Here is a 21,955-nt window from a genome sequence, read left to right on the forward strand (position 1 = left end):
TCTATTAAACACTAAGTTTTACCAGAAGATGAAATGTCTTCAGTCTTTGGCACTGAAAAACCAACTGCAACATAAATAGCATCCTGCCAAGTGCTCGGAGATAAGGAAAAACCGTTTATGGGAATTTGGACTTGTTACATTTTTTCCGTAGACCATGGACGAGGACCTTTCATGTGCCCTATTATTGTAGATTACCAAAAGGTATGCTAAATTATCTTTTGACCGTTAATCGAAGCGCCTTTTTAGTTAGCATTCCAATTAATGGCCACCGGTAGTACTACAACATTATATTTCTCCAATTGTGTCACAAAGAATTTAATCGATTACAATATAGAGTTAATCCTCACAACTTTATACAACAAATTTTTCAGTCCGCAAAATTTATCTTTCAAGATTCCTCCTGTTGGCGACAAAAACTGAAGAGTGTCACCTTTAACTCTGCCATACTTACACCACGTCAGTCATCAAATAAGAAAAAAGGAAAAGTACTCACCCTGCAGCAACTACTCGGCAAACTTTCTGTCTGAACTGCGTCTGCTGATGATAAAATCTTTTTGAAAACACTGCATTCCGTAAGTTTCTTCAAGCACACTTGTCTGGTAGTGGGCAGGCCATCTCCCACAGATCTGAGATATTAATAAACAAATTATTAACGTATCACAGCGATAAAATTCATGTAAATATCACTAGACACTCTGTTTTATTCTCAATACACTTTATTTACACCCACTTCAAGATGGCTCTCTCATTAACAATTTATTTTTTATCTTTTATCACCATAGCATGGTCTCAAACAAATTAATAAAAATAAAAACAAACATGCTCACAAATAAAAAAACAACAAATGAACTTAAAAACAGAAAATAAACTAAGCATTTACAAAAGTGATTTTGGTCATAAAGGCACATGCATCATTATACATCAACAGATCTCGTAATTATCCTGGAAAAAACAAAATAAATGAAGCACCATGTAAAGAAAATCGATAGCACTTTATGTGCCACTCACATGTAAGCCGACTAAATCATGTGGGGCATCCTTCACAGCTACTATTGCATGCTACATCCGAAGTGAATATATTGTAATAATAATCATGATTTTTCCTACTAAGTCAGCAATTCCTTCCTGAAGATTCCGTGAAAATCCCGCTGGTGCGACTTATGTTTTCACTTCAAAATCTCATTCACTGTTTTAATCAGGTACATCGTCAAAGACATCATCCACTCACTGACAAAGATCTCAAAATCACACAAGGAAACTACATTCAGTACGTTGATGTTTGAAAATGAAAATACTTATGATTATTATGCTCAACGAAAGGACCAGCGACGCCAACAAGGAACAACAATCGCCTGAGAGACATTTCACGACTCAATAGAAAGGGCTGAGAATATTTTCAACAATTTATGACATGGTTGTAAATCTTACGAATACATCATGCACGACCGCAACGTTTACTTGTTAATACAAGAACATGCAATCAAGCCTCAGATTAGAATCGATGATATCTAGTTCCCATTTTATCCGCAAACAGCACACCTATAGAACAGGCCAAATATCCGCGTTTCAAGACAAATTTCTTTCCATTTGAAAAAATAAAGGGACATTTAATATATATTCGTCAATTTTCTTTCAATTTTTGGTAGTTTTATAATTTATGTTTAATTATTATTCTATGCTTAGGACAGAAACTGAATTTAAGGCCGACTTAAGCTTCTACACGATCACATTTCATTTACGATCTTTAAATATGAAAAAGGTTACAAAATATCTTGAACGCTGAATTTAAAGAGTTTTAAATATTTATGTTTAAAAAAATTCAAGTAAGCTCAATTAGATATATCTCATAGTTGCAAATACATCATTTATCGATGTAGGCCTATTGCGTACGTAACCCTCTAGTGGTCAGAAAGACAATTAAAGTCTGGTATCTGAACTAAACGTTTCTACCTTGGTCTGTTATACCGTAGAACGTCAATAAACATGGAATTTGTTGAAGTATTTGCTGATGACTCTGCTGCGATGTGATATCTTTTTGAGGTCATATTTAAATGCGAGCTTAACACGCCCTTTATCTTAATAATTCCAATGTTTTTGCATTGGTGTACGCAATGGAAATGATCGTAATTTATTAGGAATTTAGTAATCACTGAGTGCTGTGTGGATACTTTGCTTGAGAAGTGAACTGGTTTAGAGACTGAACTAGTTATAGCTGTGAAACCATGAGTGCTACCACTGGGAATTACTTAGAGTCTTTAGACAGGATTTCCAAGGACACCCCGTGCAGACTTTGCTTGAAGAAAAATGATTATTATTACAACATATTCACTTCAATTTTAGCAAGCCAGATAACTGTAGAGGATGCCTTATATGATTTAGTCGACTTAAAAGTAAGTGGCGGGTTACATGTTATCGATTTCCTCACCTCTTGTTTTATTCCGTTCTATGAGTACATATTTTCCTTGGTACGTCTGAAATCTCTTGCATATGTTTTCATTCCTTTCTTAGGTTGCTGTGGGAGATGGCCTGCCTGCCACTTTATGTCCATTGTGCTTGAAAAAGATCATCGAATTCTACGATTTCAAAAATATTTGTCATGAATCGGACGCAGAACTGAGAAAATTTTCGTCCAGAAATTACTTCAGGGTGAGTGCTTATTATTTTTTTCATTGGATGCCTCGTGTAACTTCCACATGATGTTAAATCGTTCTCGCAAACAGATATTAACTTCTTCGTGGTTATGTACCGTGTAGCCCGGTATTAGTAGTTTTAAGTTTATATCAACGAGAATGAAAAATGTAGCAAGATGTTTGTATTTGTTGGTTGAACTGGTTATAACAGTTACTTTAAAAAGTAAATTGATTGTGTATTTGATGAAGCACTTGCTACGACGGGGTAAGTATAATGCTTTATGACTGTAGCAAACTGGTACGTGCAACGTTTGTTAAAAATCGCTTTGATTAGGCATCAAAAGTTAATGGGGTATTAAATTTGTTAATGAACAACATAAGATGGTACTAACGGCCCTTGTGCATGATCGACAGAACAGTGAAAAGAGTCCAATGTCCCACATAAGTGTTTCCGAATTAGTTAATCCTGACGAGGCATTAGTTAACTCGCATCTGGTTACTCAATGGTGAAGAGTGAAGTCGTTTTTTTGCGCTAAGTGTTTACAATTCCATAATAGCCGAAAAAGTGAATCATTTGAATTCATGAATGACCAACTCAAAAAAGATATCAATGAACATAAAAATTTTTGTGGAATATGTTTTCGATGTATTTCTTTTGCTTTTTACATCCTGTTTCGTTATAAATTACAACACTTACAGTTTGGATAGGTAATTCACAGAATCGTACTTGCGGACTTAAAGACGTTTATTTACCGTTTTGAAGTTGAAATGCACGAGGATATATCCAATGAAATTTTTCAACAAATCGATCTAAAATTTATAGGACAGGTTAAGAAAATGTATTGTGCATACCTGGCAATTTTGTGTACTTGTTCGTTGCAATGCTTCAATATTAAGTGTATGCATTTTTTATATTTGTAATATATCTGATTGATTTCATAACAATATAATTTGCTAAAATTGTCTTTGTCAGCTGTTTATCAAATGTTTTATGTCTTTGCTTATATAAACCGTTAATTCATACAATTCTTCAATAATAATATTTTGTGTACATGATTTTGGTGCTATCAAAAATCATGTACACAAAAGTGTGTTTTTTATTTAGTGACAGTTTGGTTTTTAGTTATTACACTGTAAAAATGGGTACATTTCTATAGGTATCCTAATTTTAAGAGATGTTTTTCGTTATAAAATACTATTTTTTATGTATTGAGATGTTTTTCCCATGTAAGAATTGTAATAATTGTGGCTGGGGATATTAAACACTGTATTGCTTTTTAAATCGGTAGGGGTTATTACAATACGGTTCATGGTTAAAGGTCTGTTTACTCCATGAATTTACCTGTGCTAGCTATTGTCTAAATAAATGAATCCAGAAATGTACACAAGAATGCATTGTGTAACGCACCCAACTTGTGTGAATGCATGAATAGAAAATTGAACCTGTCTGATTTGGTCCTTGCATTCATTATTCATGCATTCACACATTAAGTTGCATATGTTATTGTTTGGTGTAAACAGGCTTTAAAAGTATGAGGTGATGATTTTGATTCTCATGATATATTTTTTCGGTCAACTTTTTTGAAAATGCTTATTATTTGTACAGATATTTTTTTGGAAATAGCTTCATGGCATGGGGAATGGGATGTATTTCATTTTATAGATCTATTTTGTTCTATGAATTTGAAGTGCATGGAAAAATTGTTGGAGTAGAGATTGGAATGTACTACTTGAATGGGAAGGTCTTCTTTTCTTGTATATTTTTGGGATATCTTGCATTTTAATTTTAATGGCTGTCTTTCCAAAATCACCACCAGGTTATGACACGCACAATAAAAACTGTAGAAAGCAGCTTTCCTGAGGCCATAATATCATACTCTGTTGTGTATGAGTGTGTTACTTTGCTTTGTGCAATATTTCTTCAGCAGACGCTCTCTCGTTGACATGTAATTTTGCATTGCACGTTTCGGTGTCTCTTCTTGAAAGATGCAACCCATTAAGCACTGGCTTAGAATTCTAATCCTGGAGATATGTAATGAAATCACCCTGAAATAGCCTATTCTTGTGAAGTCCGCATCATCACCAGTTCATTCCTGTTCTTGGCTTCCACGAAGCGATCGTATACCCATCTGTCGATCATTTCAAGCTTGTCAATTTTCGTTATCCCTGATTTTAAGTCTTTCTCCCACATGGAAACTGGGGAACTCTTCAAAGACAGTATGTTTCAAATCTTTTGCTCTGAAAATAAGTTCCCTGCATTTTGATGCCAGTACCACAGTTTTACCACTCCTGTTTGGATGAATCTTGGCGGCATAAATGTCAATATAGGGCTTATTCTCAAAAAGCAGTCAAACCCGGGCTTATATGGACAAAACCCTTCAACAGTATTCATATCTAATTGTCTTCTTTCAAATAAAGAAGGTTTCATCTTCTTTCTTGACATTACAAGTAAAAAAATGTGATATGTATGAAATCAACTAATCTGAAGAAGATGGAACAGATTAGAAAAAAGGTTGTTGGGGGACTGGAAAAAATTTACTCTCTCCGAGTCTCGAACCCTGGTCTTTCGAAATGATAGTGCAGTACGCTACCACTAGGCCAAACTGGCATTGAAACAATGAGCCAAATTATTTAATGAAATTCAATGTCATTATTTTTTAATTTAAATGCTTTTTTCCCTCAAACCCGGGCGTATATGGACAAAACCCTTCAACAGTATTCATATCTAATTGTCTACTTTCAAATAAAAAAGGTTTCATCTTCTTTCTTGAAATAACTTGCTCAAAGTCTCCATGAGGCTGTAAGAGAAACTTCATGGTGATATCAGGTTGCCTTAGGGGATCCCATTTTTTATTTGAAATCAATTATCTATGCTTTCATTAAACAGCCATAGTAGACATTAACATAAAATAATTTTTACAAATCTTCCTTCCTCAAAATTGTAATCTGCATTGTTATCTCCTATTTATCTCAACGGAATTTAATGATTAACTTCAGTTTTATACAGTTATAAGAAGTGATATAACTTCAATTGAGCAAAGTGTATTTGAGTAATGTAAAGGAACTCTTACTTGATTAATTTCATTAGAGAAACCTAAGGACACGTAATGTTGTATTCTTTTAAGGATACATTGGTAACGATTTTTTAATGAATTAAACGCTCTCATGAGTAGGTAGATCTGTGTATGAAACTAAGAACTGGTTTATGGTCTCTATCCAAATCATTATGTTTTTTGGTAGTTTCTTTGTTCATGGAAGGAGTTATTGTTGTTTATAATCAATTTTCTTTCCTTTGAAAAGTTTTTTTAATAATGGAACTTACCGTTGATCAATGTTATGTTGTCAGGCTCTTAAGTTAAACAATGCCAGTACAATTATTTTTCAAAATTTGAGTTTCTTAATATTTCTTTACCGTAACCATCGCTTGAGACACGTGAATATCGCAAAAGCGATATGGATGCGATGTGCGCAAATAAATGCGAGATAGATGCGGTGACCGGAATTTCATGATATTTTACGCAAATTTGCTGTTTAGACCGCAAAATTCATACCTTATGTGCCAAGCACAGTTTGAATGCTCTGCCGACACTCACTGCTTAAAACATGTGAGCCACTTGCCAGCTGCTAGTTGGCTGGGACTCTACATGGCCACGAGCTACAAGTGGGCATGGGCAAGCTACACCTCCGCCACTATATGTCTTGTTCCTTAATTCATTGAAGATACGTCTCTTTCGGGTAATACACCGCGTGGGTCCATTGTTCTCGGACGACAGTTTCGCCGGCGTTACAGTCGGCTTCCTCAGGTCAGTGAAGTAATGATGCAGTGAATTGGCCGCCTTATATATCTGTCCGTAGAGGCTAGGTCATCTGTGATTGGCTGTCGCTGCTGTGTCTTTTTCCACGCAAAACTCGTTTCCAGGCATGCGGAAGGGGATAGCCGTCTTCCCTATTGAAATTATCTTGAGTCTTGCTTATTTCGATGGCTTCCCGTATCAGGCGTGGAAAATATCTCCTTTCTTCGGAAATAAGCTTCGTTTCGTTAAAATTGATGTTATGGGTAGGGCCTGTCTATATGTGCTCTGCTATGGCAGAAAGTCGAAATTGTCTGTTTTTAGTTGCCCTTTGATGCTCCATTAGGCGGCACTTGAGGGATCTGGAGGTCTGGCCTATGTAGCTTCTCCCACAGCTGCACTTGACTTCATACACTCCGCTCTTCGACTGCGTAGGAACTCGGTCTTTTACTCTGACGAGAAGGCTTCTGGTCTTGGAGACGCAATTGAACCTTGTGATTACATTGCGTTTGCCGAGAACGCGTGAAATCCTCTCTGTGGTTCCTGCAACATAGGGGATCATTGCGAAAGCGGCAGGTTTCGATTTTTCTTCTGCAGGTTGGTCATCGGTCTTTAAAAGGGCCATATTCGCTTTCCTTTCTTCCCTCCGGATGATGTCTCGGTGGTATCCATTTTTCTCCATTACTTTCCTCAGGTGTTTTTTCTCCTTATCTAGGGAATTGTCGTCGCAAATAGTTAGGGCTCGGTGGAATAGGGTCCTGATTACAGAGCTCTTCTGCAGTGGATGGTGGTGTGAAGAATATTGTAGGTTCCGCTCCGTGTGGGTCTTTTTCCTGTAGACCTCATGGCCTAGTGTCCCGTCGGTCTTCTTCTTCACGAGGACGTCTAAGAATGGTAGGCATTTGTCTTTTTCTATCTCCATCGTAAACTTGATGGAGTCGTCTTCCTGGTTAAAATGCTGTAGGAATAGATACAGCTCTTTCTCTCCGTGCTGCCAAATGACGAAAGTGTCGTCTACGTATCTTAGGAAGAGTTTAGGTACAACCCTAGAGGTACTCAGCGCCTGCTCCTCGAACTTTTCCATATAGAGGTTGGCGATGACTGGCGAGAGAGGAGATTTCATGGCCGCACCTTTCTTTTGTTCATAAAATTTCCCATTCCAAAGGAAATATGAGTTATTTAAACATAACTCCACCATCTTCGGGATGTCGTGCGGTAATCCTTCCGATACGAGTGCTCGCCCAGCCTGCACCGCCTTTTCCACTGGTATGCTTGTAAAAAGGGACTCCACGTTGAAACTCACTAGGAGATCAGTCTCTGTGGTCTCCGTGTCCTTGCAGATCTGCACGAATTGCGATGAGTTCCTTACGAAGGTCGACGTCGTACCGGTGAAGGGTTTCAGGAGACTCGCGAGGTATCTTGCCAATTTGTGTGTGGGTGAGTCCACGGCACTAACAATGGGGCGAAGAGGGACGCCCGCTTTGTGGATCTTGGGGAGCCCGTACAGCCGAGGTGGTTTGGGAGCCGGTTCAATGAGTCTTTTCCTCTCTTCTACTGGGATTGATGATTGGTACATGATATCTTTCGTTTTTCGCTGTATACTTGACGTCGGGTCGGACTTCTATGTTGCAGGAACCACAGAGAAGATTTCACGCGTTCTCGGCAAACGCAATGTAATCACAAGGTTCAATTGCGTCTCCAAGACCAGAAGCCTTCTCGTCAGAGTAAAAGACGGAGTTCCTACGTAGTCGAAGAGCGGAGTGTATGAAGTCAAGGGCAGCTGTGGGAGTAGCTACATAAGCCAGACCTCCAGATCCCTCAAATGCCGCCTAATGGAGCATCAAAGGGCAACTAAAAACAGACAATTTCGACTTTCTGCCATAGCAGAGCACATATGGACAGGCCCTACCCATAACATCAATTTTGATGAAACGAAGCTTATTTCCGAAGAAAGGAGATATTTTCCACGCCTGATACGGGAAGCCATCGAAATAAGCAAGACTCAAGATAATTTCAATAGGGAAGACGGCTATCCCCTTCCGCATGCCTGGAAACGAGTTTTGCGTGGAAAAAGACACAGCAGCGACAGCCAATCACAGATGACCTAGCCTCTACGGACAGATATATAAGGCGGCCAATTCACTGCATCATTACTTCACTGACCTGAGGAAGCCGACTGTAACGCCGGCGAAACTGTCGTCCGAGAACAATGGACCCACGCGGTGTATTACCCGAAAGAGACGTATCTTCATACTCATCGACCCGCAGAAGCCTGCATAAGGAATCCTTAATTTACTATTGTTATACTACATAATTATTTAACATATTCTGTATTTTGTCATATGACTGTGTTTCACTACATTTTATCATCATCTACCTCATTATGAAAATAAAAAATAGACGCTACAAAATGCGATAAACTGTTATTGAGAGTGCAATAAAATAAAAATGAAAGTGCCATTTTCACGCGATGTCTGATTTAAGTATAATAATAGTATAGTGGTTATTTGAAAAATATCCTGTTTTTTTAAAATAGTTTAGGCATAGGAGAGGATTATTTTTTGCTTTTAAATTGTATTAATTTGGTCATTGGTAAATAAAATAAATAGAGGTTAGAACATAAGGTGCACTGACCTAAAAAAGTAGTACTCTTAAGTTGTAGGTAGTATTTTTGATGCTGAATAAAATCTATCAAAATCATTATTAATAAATGTATTTTACATGTAAACAAAAATTTGTAATAATTGGTTAGACAAAAGTAGTTTTACTAAACTTTATATTAGTCAAATTCATCAAAAGTGAAGCAAATATAAGACATGTTATTATAATATTACAACATATAATCAAGTAACTAACAAACTAAAGGACCCTAATTTTTAGTTCCCATATAACTATATGCAAGAGTTAATGAAATGTAAGGAAAACTTATTCCACATCAATGATCCTATTCAAAGACACCATAGTTGAAAATTGAGAATTTGGTGGTTTTGACGCAAGAGATCTTTGCAGCTTGCAGGCTGTGTACTAATTACTAAAGCATACATTCCTGTGACAGACTGCAAACTACCAAAAGCCCATATCTTGGTAAGTTATTTGCTCTTCGACATTAAAAACAGAGGTGAATAACCTTCAGTTGTGAAAGTGTAAATATATGTGTTCTTATGGGTAGTCTCTCTAAATAGTATATCCTTCAGCTGGGCAACTTAATTAATTGTACAATACTAGGCAAAAAGCATATCCATGCTGATCTATTTTCATGTAAGAAAATCCTAGCTTCACAAAACTGCTTGTCTTCTGTCAGAAATATCACATGCCACATGGAGTAAGAATATGGTAATCGGAGACTATTCTATTAAGAAGCTACATGTCTTCATATTGGACCCCATATTTTCTTCAGTATGACATGTTTAGATATATTAAGAGGTCATCAACAAAATAAATACATTCCTCTTCAGTTTCTGAGACACCACTGTGTAAAATTATTAGGTAGTGATTTTATCCTTATAAACGCAACTTCTCTGACTATTATTGCAGAAGCGAATTCAGCATTAAAAAATTTATTTTTTTTTGTTCATTTAACAATGATAATTGTTACCCTATGTCTCTATTTTAAGTACAAGCTTGTAACTTAAAAAAAGGAAGTTAGAATACTTCACATGAGCATAATATTCCAGGGGTAACGTGAATTTTCTGCGAATGGGACGATTTGAAGGCCTTCTCCTGGCTCCAAGAATTTTGTGATAAAGACATAATATGAACTGAGTTTCAACAAGCTATAGCTTAAGCTCCATCTGGCAAGGTCACCAGGTCCCACACTTTGTTACACTTAAAGGACTGCATTTCCTGATGCAGTGCCCTTTTCCAATATGACCTTTCTGGGCCAGCCAAGGCCTCATCGACTGAATTAGGATCCTTGCCACTAAAAAAACTACTCCAAGCTAAAATGAAGTTACAAATTAAGGGTAAAGTTTAGGGTTCCTATTTTGTGAAGGGCATTTTCTCTCCCTCTCAATACTGGATTCTCTGACTTCAATAGATTCACCACAATTTTCAATACCAAGGACATCGTTATTGGAGTCTACTTCCCCATCCAAAACACAACCTTGACTTTCTGTCATTGGTCCTTGCATTCTACTCTCATCAAACCCAATTGACTTAACATTATTTAAAGGAAAACTAGATTCATTCCTTGGAAAAAATGATAAAAAATGGTACACTGCATCATTCTTACCCTTATTGGGTACACTTTCACCCCTTACATTAGGCCTCGCATAATTTTCTAAGAAATCATTTCTTGCCTTAATGACTCGGAGGGATTATTTGGATCAATTTGTCTATAAACTTTTCTTGTTTCACAATACCCAACAAAATTAACCTTTTCCCCTTAGCATCCCACTTATTTCTTTTCTGATCAGGAACATGATCATATGCAGGACACCAAAAAACCCTTAAATGTTTGAATGATGACATTTTTCCTCCCCACAACTCTTGTGGAGCCTTACCTTGAATAGCTCTATGTGGTACACGGTTTTTATTGTAGACTGCAGTGTTACAGGTCTCCACCCAATAACCCTTTGGTAAGCCTGAATCAAACAACCTGCATCTAGTCTTTACACATATTGTGCGATTAGCACATTCTGCCACACGATTCTGTTCAGGGGTATATGGGGTGCTAATCTGATGCTCTATTCCATGTACCCTTAAAAAGAATCAAACTTTTGATTAGGTAATTCAAGACCATTGTCAGATCTTACAACCTTAATCCTTTTATCTGTCCTGGTCTCAGCCCAAGCTTTAAATTCATTGAATCTATCAAATGTTTCACTTCTGGATTTCAAAAAAATAGCAAAATGGCTTCCTTGAATAATCATCAACAAGCACAAACATGTTTTTTGCCCCGCCAACTGAGACATCACTTATTCGACCACAGAGATCCATATTTACCAGACCCAAAACTTGATTAACTGGCATGCTGACACCACTCCATTTGTGTATGAAATCATGGACGATATGTTGAATATCCTTTTTCGTATTGCTTTAGAGCATCCCATGAATGTATTTTTAAGGAGAAGAGTGTTTTTTCTCTTACTTTTTCTGCAGTTTTTTGAAGGAGGAGGGGCAGCTGATGACAACTCGGGGCCTTCTGTGGAGACTAAGGGCTGCCTACAAGAGGCTATTGAAAACAATTCACAGCCCACATGCTCAGCCCAAACCACTGAGATATACCTTCCTGTGCCAGACTTGGTACTGCCCAGGGACAATGAGTTGGTAAGTTATGTTCTAGTACACAGTGAAACCTGATTTGAACCACCTTCAGTTATACAAATTTCTCGGTAGCAATAAGGAAGACGGTGTGTCTGTCATAAATATAAGTATATTTATGGGAAGTCACTCAAAGTAATGCCACCGTCAGTTTAGGGATTTTGTAGTTGTAACATATGAGGCAGAAAACTGAACCACACTAATATTTTTCAGTCAATATCACTTTTACAACACTGGAAATCTTCTAATAGAAATTACTTTTATCCGATGGAGTAGGCTTGTAGATAACGATGTGAAATGTCTGTTTGAGCCATTTGTCTTGGCTTTAACTGGGCTGTGTCTCAATATTGCCTTCTCTTTGTTTTAAGCCATCTTTCTCCTTAATTTCAATGAAGGATCCAGCTATAACTGTTGTGACCCCTCATTACAAGCATGGGTAAAGAAAATATTAGGACAATTCTATGTACATTGGAACCTCAATCTGTCGTTCCCGCTGTTTTGCCTCTGCTGTAAGTGGCCAAAACTCTCATTCAAATCACACGCCCTTTGTGACATAACTCTCCCTCCCTAGTTGTACATTGATATTCTGGAGTTTGATCCAGGAGTCACAAAAATATCATGAGTACATTGGCCAGCTGGAGTGATCTCAAGGAAATGAGGATTTTTTTATCATCGAATGGGCTTAGTATTGTTTTTTCTTTAATTGAGTGAAGCCTATTACTATCTTCCAGTTTCAAGTGAAAGACGAGGATGAAGGTAACCTCAGTGAAGGGATTCATCCTATGCTGTACACATCAGATCCAGCAGGAATTTCAACTGATGTGTCAGACCCATTGGCCACTGATGAATTGGTGAGTTGACTTTTGCCTTGTATAGTTCTAATTTTCTACGGCACAATATCATTCCTTAGAGGATTATTCCCAACACCTCTTAGAACAAACGTAAAGCATTCTCCTACTCCTGATCAATAATGACCAGCTACAGAATACATTTCATGAATGAATAATTTTGAATGAATTATTTATTGTAATGAACCTTTTTTTTGCTTTCTTGATGCAAAACTGACTGCTCAAATTTGTTTACTGAGCAAGTGAGAGCACTGTAATCACATGACTGAGTAGTAGAAGGGTGATTAGGAATTGAGAGGTAAGATGAGTACTGTTGAGTTTGCAACAGTTTAAAGAATGACCATGACATCATGATGCAGCTGCTAGCCCGGTCGAACAGCATAGCTCGTTCCTTATGAGAGATTGATATTCACAGGAATCAGATCAGATATGGATTTTGTGATGAAAGTGAACAGAAATTTATAACAAGGACTAGGGATTTGTCCTTAAACATTTTTGAATGAGGTGTTGCACGTTGGCAATGCAAATCGATTACCAAAAGACGTGAAATTTTAGTGAGGTGAACTGATTTTCATTTACTTTGACTCAATTTTCTGCTGTTGTTGTTCATAGTCTTGAAAACCTTCCATTATTAATGTAATAGTAATATTTTGCTTATTCTTGGATTTTTATTATTTTCTTAGAAATCAGTGCTTATGTCTTGCTCATTTTTGAAAATTAATTATAATGCGAGGGGAAATCCACAATTTTAAGAGCTATTTACTCTCAAAATTTTCCCAATAAAGGGGTTCCTTCTTCTTACCAAGAATTTCATTAGATTATATTGAAAAAATAAGAACTATATTGGCCAAATGTTGCTGGTTGATTAGGTAAATCTATTTCTACTTAGAGGCAAGAATCGTTCATTGGGAATAATTTATTTTGTACTGACATCCTGTAATTAAATCTTTCTTCATGACCACTTGCTTTGCTTCTTGTACCAATTGATTATAATATGTATCAATGGAGGTTCCTCTTTCCAATAGAGTAATCCGGTAACATACAAGTGCCCTTCTGTTAAAGAAGATCATATCAGCGATGATGAAGATGGATATAGACTCAATGATTGCACTGATGGTGCCTCAAGCAAACTGATACATCAAGACATTTCTGGTCAGGTAATACTATTTATGAACTATATATTGTCTGTTGACCTTGAGTTACATATAAACTAAAATTCCTAAATTTGATTTTTCTTATCTTTAAATATTTACTTTCTTTTTCTGTTTTAAATCCTTATTAATCTAACTAACGATATATGTACATCTAGAAGCAATCTTTTCCCTTCTTCCCATCCATCTCTCTTTTTCTTTTATTTGGCAATTGTCTTTATAAGTCCGTCATATCTCATGCTGTGGCCGATCAAGTGTTGTTTATTAGAAGACTTCTCCATCTATTTTCTGTACTTCTTGGAACTTCCTCATTCGATCCCTTATATCTTCTATATTCTTCACTGGCAATGTTTTTCCAATGCTTCCCCTTATGCCTTTTATGCAGCCATCGATATTAAAACCTTGCTATTATTTTTAAATATGCTCAAAATGTAGTGTCAGATGTATTATTTCCATATTTATGTAATAGTAATCTCAGCTGTATGAAGATTCCTGTTTTCTTTTGAGTTCTCTTTGTGGTAAAACTATTCTATTCACTATTTCTTTCTTGCTTCATCCATCACTGATAACTAGGCCTCATGTAGCTTGTCTGCTTTTAAGGTTATGAGGCATGAAAATGACATAGTATTGAAACCATGGTCAGGAGTGGAGATATATGTAAAAGTGTGGAAGTTGTCATTTGTTGTTTGTATTTTATCATAGATGATAATTGCATTTACACCTGAAGCAATTTCATACGGTTGAAAGCACTGTTGTATAGCTTTTGAGCAAATAAGTATGTATGTAAAGGTTTCAGTTATTTTTGTACAAGATAATGACATTCTTCTTTAAAGCTCAGTGCTCTTTGCTTTGCTCCTTTTTGGAAGTTAACTACAATGATAGGGGAAGTCCACAATTTTAAAACCTATTCATTCTCATGATGTGCCCAATTAAGTTGTTCCTCCCTTTTCTCAAGGCTTTTATTAGATTGTATGAGAAGGAAGAATAAGTTAACTGGCTGAATCTTGTTAGTCAATTAAGTTACTCTGTTTTTTACAAATAGGCCAGAATACTTCATCAGGGATTAGTTGTTCACTACAGACACCCTTTAATTGAAGCTTCGTTCATGATCACTTTTGCTTGTGCCCCAATTGATTAAAATGTTCATCAAAGTGTGTTCCTCTTTCCAATAGAGTGATCCGGTAACGTACGACTGCTCTTCTGTTAAAAATGATCAGATTAGCGATGATGAAGAAGAAAATGTGGTGAATGATTGCTCTGATGGTTTCACAAGCAATCAGGTGCATCAAGACTCTTCTAATCAGGTATTACTATTTATCAACTATTTATTTTCCATTGAACTTGAATTGCATATGAACTATGTCGCCATCATACACCCACGTTCCTTAAATTCATTTCATAGAGTCCTCAAATCTTAACTAACATCTGCTTATGTTTCCAAGTTATTGCTCTTCTTTTTGTATATCCTTAATAATCTGACTTGTTAAAACATATTGAGCCATTTTTTCTCTACTTTCAGTCCACCTGTCCTTCTCTTTGTCTGTCAATTTTCTCATTACAAGGCCATCATATCTCATGATGTAGCCGATTAAGTTAAGATTTTTAGAAAACATCTTATCTCCCACTCTTCTTTTGACTTTTCTGCAGCTGTCAATTTTGAAACCTTAATACCATTTATAAATATGTTCCATATGTAGTGTTTGATGAATTGTTTCCTGACGTCTGTATTTTAATTCTCAGCTGTGAGTAGAATATTCTTTTTTGTAGAATGCTCTCTGTACCTGTGCTATTCTACTTACTATTTCTTGCCCACTTCATCTATCACTGGTTATTCTGCTTCCATTAGTATTACATTTCAGTCAGTTTTTAAGGTTATGTGAAGTGAAACTGAGATAGTAATGAAACCATGGTCAGTAGTGGAGATATACATTTCCAGTTGTCATTTGTTGTTTATATTTATCACGGATATATTGCATTTATACCAGAAAAAAATTTCACATCCTTGAAAGCACTGTCGTATACCTTTTGAGCAAATAAGTTGTTAAGGATTTAGTTATTTCTGTGAAAACTAATGACATTCCATTTAAATATACATTATAAAATTTTTATTTAGTCCCTATAACAGCTCAATACACACCATTCATCAATTGTTTGTGCAGGGTAAAATAAACCTTCATATTTTCCCATTAAAGTTAAGCATCTCTTGTCCTATTAGGAGTTCAGGTATGGATAACTTTTTCCATCAACTTGGAATTGCCTCCTGTTATATCAGGACTGAGTAACTTATTTTTATTAATCATTATGTTTGACAAACTGACTACTAAGGCAAAGCACAATAAATTATTCTCCTTTATTGACCCTATTAATTTTCCATGAATGTGTGTTATTACATTTGTGATTTGGACTCATGGAAATTTCACCCATAAAATAGGTTTCTATTAAGAATAGAATTACATCTGGAGTTTTATATTTCCAGAAACTATTGCTCTGAGGATCAATACATGGCTTTTGAAGGGATTTTGCTATGCAAATAAGGGTTTTTAAGTCTGTATTAAAAAGGTAAATTTAATAAACATAAGCATAAACATTATAAAATTCTGACATTATTTACTTTGAGGATGCTTGCAGGGTAGCATGAAGAACATCTCCATATTGAATGAACTTTAATTTTATTCGAAAGACAAATTCTCAAAAGCATTTCTTTTTTTTGTAACTCAATCATGTATGATGATTATTTGGCATTATGTTGCAGCCCATAACTTTAACAGCTTCCCAGTGTGAAAAGGTGGAAATTCAGGGCACAGGAGCCATGGTGGTAGACCTGGAGTGGACGCTGATTGGGGTAAAGAAGGAACCATCTTTGGAAGAGAATGCCCAGGTATGTAAGGAATTCTTATTGTGGAATTTAATTAATTGATTATGACAATATGTAGTTGGTAAAAATGTAAACATTTATCATTGTAAATGGTAGGACGTTTTGCTTTCTGCACAGCTGTTAAGGTTACCCATTTAATTCAAAGTTTCTAATTCCTGAAGTAGTATTCATATCTAAAAATAAACCGTTTTCATTCCTATTTATGTTTTATTTATGTGTTATAGTATGCTTTCCTTATATTTTACGAAAGTAAATGCTGGTACTAACCATCTCATTAAGAATATCAGGTCTTACATTCAAATCAAACTTTTTAGTGATATAATATGTTGGAAGCTGCCCACAAATCACCCAAATGTAGGTTTACATAACCAATGGTTAAAACAAGAAAAGCGGGTCAACATTTATAGGTATATTTTACTCCCTTATAAATGGTCTGCCTTCATGTAAGAGCGATAGCCTGGTGTTTATGGTGTGTGGCTACTACCTGGAACTTCTAGGTTCAATTTTCGCATGGAGCTCTTTTCATAATTTGTTCCTACTTTTCATTTTACAAATATTATGTGTTCATTATGATCTCCATGACTTTCACTGAAAAACTCTTGATGCAATGTGGTGTATGAAGTAGTTTTAGGTAATCCTTAAAAAAATTCCTGAATCCTTTGTGCATACATGATTCAAATGTTGATTATTACTTACAGCTTACGTTAGGCGAGGATGGGGAGCCAGTTGAGAGTTTGACGATTGCACAGGAGTCCACTGCTGAGGCATTTGGTGAGTACTCTTAATGGTTGAAAGTAACTCTATACATGAAGGAAATGATGCTAATGTGGAGGATGCACATGTTTATGCTTTTATTTAGCCAACTTTTACTTTAACAAGGGACATAGTTGAAAATACGACAGTGGCCAATGAGTCCGCATTGGAATCAGTGGGTTAGTGCTCTCAAGGGCTACAAATAGCAGTATATAGATAAGACATAGGCTGCTTTCTGATGGGACGTCTTTTCACTGGCCACCATCCCAAGCGTGCCGGCGTGCTTTCAAATAACCATACGTCTTTATGGATGCCTTCAGATGAGTCTAATCACACCATGGTCTCCGCAGCAATTTTTAAAATGAAATTGTAGCATTAAAAATAACGAATTTCTGAAGTTTTAGTCTTAGTACCTTGTGTTCACTAACTTTGATGTCGTTAACACTACAAATCCGTTTAAAATTCCAAAATGCTCAAAAGAGGTTAGTAATTTTTAGAAGGTTAAATTATTGAAAACAAATACTGAATTTGCTTTAAAAAATACTGTTAACACAATTGGCTGTCCATGGACATGTGTTAAGATAGAGATAGAGGCTCAAGTGCAGTAGGAGGGGGAAAGGAAGGGCACACCGTTGAGTTCTCCCAAATCTGAGTAATGAAAAAACCAACGGTGACTCTTCTCTAAAATTAATCTACACACAGATAGACTCCAAACATTCTCATGCTGTTCATAGCGTGGAAAATGTTTTCCTAGTGTAGGCGCTGGCAGGATAGGGTTCTAGTGACTGCCCATAATGTTGCATCCCAACCCTTTAACTCTTCAGTAGACATGAGGGGCACAAAGGTGGGCGATAGTGTTTCATTAGGTGTGCCATTCATCATATGATGGCATATTATGCACCTGATATTAGTAGCTGTACATCATTTAGTCCTCTAAAGCCTCACACAGTTGTATGTTAGTAATTGGCACATGGTTAGCATAAATAGAGCAAGACATGAAGCTGGTGTAACTTGGCCACATGACTTTGCCTCACGCCAGTGTAATTTTTTTTTGTCAGCATTGCTTATAAATATGCAACAAATATTGTGTGATATTTTTCTACATCGACAAGGACACAGTGTTTCACGCATCTAAGTTACTGTTATGGGTACCTCGGCAAGTGGCCTGCTTTATTGCCTCCTCTGCAGGGAAGGGTAGTGGGGGTGCAAGAGACCTTAAGCTGGTGCTTTACAAGGGGCAAAGTTCAACCGTTTTCCCAGTGGTGAGTTACAGAAATCCGCACTCCTAAAATACAAAGCAGTGATTCGCAGCCGTACGATTTATTGAAGGTACCCTTCTTCTGGGTTCTTTATCTCTTATCTTAGCTGATATGGGAGTATTTATTGTGGTTGTCACTCCCCTGTCGCGTTTAGATATAGCATATCTTCTTCTTAGCGGAATTGCTAAGTAGTCAACTGAATAGGAAGTGTTTTCTGTTCATTTTCTATTATAAACTGTGAATAAGCGGTCCTGATTTTGCAGCAGTTTTTCATGGTAACTTTCTTTTATAGAACTTATTTTACATATTTTTACAGCCCAAAGGACCGTACTGAAGTAGTAATTCAGCTTTTGATATTGTTATTCTGTTAGTTGAGCGATTTGTGGGTGCCAAATGGTACATGTGATAACTAGTTCACTATTGTTTCCCTGGCCCAAATATTTGCAGAAAGAAAGGCTTTCATACATTGGTACGATCAAAAGTAGTTAAATGTAAATTAAGAAAGGATTTTTACCCAGCAAGAGCAGAGCAATGAATTTATCTCTCTTTAATTTCCAAAAGAATTATATGTTCATGTCATACTGCCCAAAGACCATGTATCAGTTCTTGTTCATTACACAATGCGTCACGATACTGCCATTGATGTTGAAAGTGGTAGCTAAAAGAAATCTGATGTGTGTACATCCTACAACAAAACTAAAATTGGCGTCGGCCAACTGTGTGAAAAATGTAATGTGGCTCAGTGATTGTGTAGTGATTTTCTGCAGAAGATAGCAGGGATAGCAATAAAGACGCTAATTATGATAAAGAGTGGAATCACTACTATCCCAACGTAAATAATAGCTGAGGCGTGCGTGCAATCCTGAAATATGTAAAGTTATTTTGGTTATTTTATTGCTTTAAGCTTTAAATGTTTAATAGTTTTATGAAAACTAATTCAGGAATAATTAAAAAAATATTTACAAGATGTTCGTCTGTAGTGCCACAAAATTTACGATTTTAATTTTTTAATTTTTAATTGGTTGATTGAATGATGTTTTAATTTACAAAACATTTGCCAATCATAAGATATTGAATTGAATAGTAAATTAATTTATATTTTTAAAATATCTACCTTAGGACAATTCAACATAAAGAAAATAGGTTTAAATCACAGTCTGCCATAGAAAGGACAAATTCTTAAAATGACCTGATTTTATTCTTTTTCATCAATTGTAAGTCAGATGTGCTGTGTGCATGTGTTTTGGCTTTTGTATTAATACAATGGGTTATAATGATTCATGTTGCCCTAGACGTTTTTGTGTTATGTGTTTCTTTCCCAATTTTTTCCCATCTATTCATTTTCTGTTTATTTTTGCCTCTGGCTTCAAGTCCAAGCCAGGCTAGATTTTAACTCAGTGAATTATGCCTTTTTTCATCCATTGAATCACTTTTGAGTAGAAGTTTAGGAATCTTAGTTTTCATGTATAACTATGATAGTTGTCATTTGAAATTCTTTTCTAGGGGTCCAAACAACCGATGGAATGCCGATTCAAACAACATCAACGTCATATCTGCCTGCGGAAGGAAATGTAAGGAGTTATACAAATGAAGAATGCACTGGTCCCACAGCTTTGGTGACACAAAGTGATTTCAACGCTGGAGCATCCCTAGTAAAGACGGAAAGAAACCTGATGGATGAAGACATGGAAAAATGTGGTGCTCCAGCAACTGACATGAAAAAAAATCGCTCAATTCCTGATGATAGACAATGCAATGTGAGAAACAACAAATCACATAAACTCAGTGGAACTGGAGGCGCAAAGACTTTTTTTGGGGAGAAAGGTGGTTTTGATGCACCAAATACTATGAATAGCCTTAGGAATATCAGAATTATTAGAATTGAAAGAAATGGCTGTGAGACCCTCGTGGGAGACAAGGAGGAGATGCCTAATTGCTCGATCAAAAATCCTAGGAGCAGTAACAGGTTAAACAAAAATTCATTTCACTGCAGAGATGCATTCAACGACAAAAATGAGCTAATCAAACACACAAAAAGTAATTCTGATGCTCATAATTTTGATGCTGTAGCAGAATCATCAATCCCAGAGAAATCTTATTTGTGTTCAGTCTGCAAAAAGTCCTCTCTGTGTAATGACCTTGTTTCCCACATACGTTCACACACGGGAGAAAAATGTTTTTCATGTAGTGAGTGTGAAAAGTCTTTCTCGAATAAGAGCAACTTAGTTGCACATATTCGTACACACACGGGAGAGAAGCCTTATTCTTGTACAATTTGCTCCAAGTCTTTTACTGAGAAAGTCAACCTCAATTCACACATCCATGCGCACACAGGCGAGAGACCTCATTCTTGCAACTATTGTGAAAAGACTTTTTCGAAAAAGAGCTACTTAGTTACACATATTCGCACACACACGGGAGAGAAACCTTATTCTTGTACAATTTGCTTCAAGTCTTTTACCCAGAGTGGCAACCTCAATGCACACATCCGTTCACACGCGGGAGAGAGACCTTATACTTGCAACTTGTGTGAAAAGTCTTTCTCGAGTAAGAGCCACTTAGTTAGACATGTACGTACTCATTCGGTAAAGATACCTTTTTCATGAAATGATTTTGAAAAGTCATTCTTGAGAAAGGGGGACGTTGCGACACTTTTTCGTGCACACTCGGGGGAGAATCCTTATTCGTGCAGAAGGTGCGAAAATTCTTTTCCTGTGAGCAACTTTCTGGTCGGACACATTTGAACGTACGCCGGAGGGAGACCTTGTTCATGCAGAATTTGCAAAAACATCATTCATTCAGAGGTGATCTCTCAACAGTCACATGCGAAACGACCCGGAGGAGAAATGTTATTCGTGCGGTGACAAAGAGCCTATGGATATGTGTGCACACCCAATAGGATATTTATTTTTGCAACATCTGCAGCAACTATTTCACTCGTTTATACGACCTAGTTACACATTAGTACACAAAGAAAAGATAAAACTTTTCAATTTAACATTTGTTGTATATATTTTGATGTGAGTGCTTACCTTCACAGTCACATGCATGCTCACATGAGAGAGCAGCTATTTTTATACATAGCCTGCATCAATCCGTCACTGCAAGGAAAGGCCTTGACCACCACATGTGTACATTAAAAGCTTTGAAACATTATTCATGCTGAGTTTGTGCTATTTATTTCACTTTGTGTTACAACCTCTACTGCCACATTGGAACACAAGTGAGAGACATTATTCATGTTGTGTATGCTGTGATGATTTCACTGGGATAAGTCACCCTTGTGCATGCAACATATTTGCTCGGGGACAGGATAATTCACATAAATGTTACAAATGTTTCTAATTCAATCTCATGCAAATATGCACTTAAAAGCCCAATAGTAA

The 21,955-nt window shown here is 36.5% G+C and overlaps 1 protein-coding gene and 1 long non-coding RNA gene across 2 annotated transcripts; both read left to right on the forward strand.

The window, feature by feature from the left end:
- Positions 1-2,351: 2,351 nt before the first annotated feature.
- LOC124172326 lies at positions 2,352-11,535 on the forward strand. The gene is made up of 3 exons (XR_006868127.1): positions 2,352-2,390; positions 2,509-2,646; positions 11,522-11,535. It is a non-coding gene; the product is annotated as an uncharacterized LOC124172326 (long non-coding RNA).
- A 120-nt stretch (positions 11,536-11,655) lies between these two features.
- On the forward strand, positions 11,656-21,725 carry LOC124172585 (zinc finger and SCAN domain-containing protein 2-like). Its single transcript, XM_046552027.1, has 7 exons — positions 11,656-11,689; positions 12,415-12,534; positions 13,557-13,688; positions 14,855-14,986; positions 16,435-16,560; positions 17,256-17,328; positions 20,073-21,725. Exons 2-7 carry the CDS (start codon positions 12,466-12,468, stop codon positions 21,173-21,175), a joined length of 1,635 nt encoding a protein of 544 aa, XP_046407983.1. The 5' UTR covers positions 11,656-11,689; positions 12,415-12,465; the 3' UTR covers positions 21,176-21,725.
- Positions 21,726-21,955: the final 230 nt, after the last annotated feature.

Source organism: Ischnura elegans (genome assembly GCF_921293095.1).
Source record: "Ischnura elegans chromosome 13 unlocalized genomic scaffold, ioIscEleg1.1 SUPER_13_unloc_1, whole genome shotgun sequence".
Lineage (NCBI taxonomy): Eukaryota > Metazoa > Arthropoda > Insecta > Odonata > Coenagrionidae > Ischnura > Ischnura elegans.

Bases quoted from the DNA above. Each gene is read 5' to 3' on its own strand.
- LOC124172585 (XM_046552027.1), top strand. From the start codon at position 12,466: ATGCTGTACACATCAGATCCAGCAGGAATTTCAACTGATGTGTCAGAC. The intron at 13,689-14,854 runs GTAATACTATTT...TCTTTCCAATAG, and splicing joins ATCAAGACATTTCTGGTCAG to AGTGATCCGGTAACGTACGA. The intron at 14,987-16,434 runs GTATTACTATTT...ATTATGTTGCAG, and splicing joins ATCAAGACTCTTCTAATCAG to CCCATAACTTTAACAGCTTC.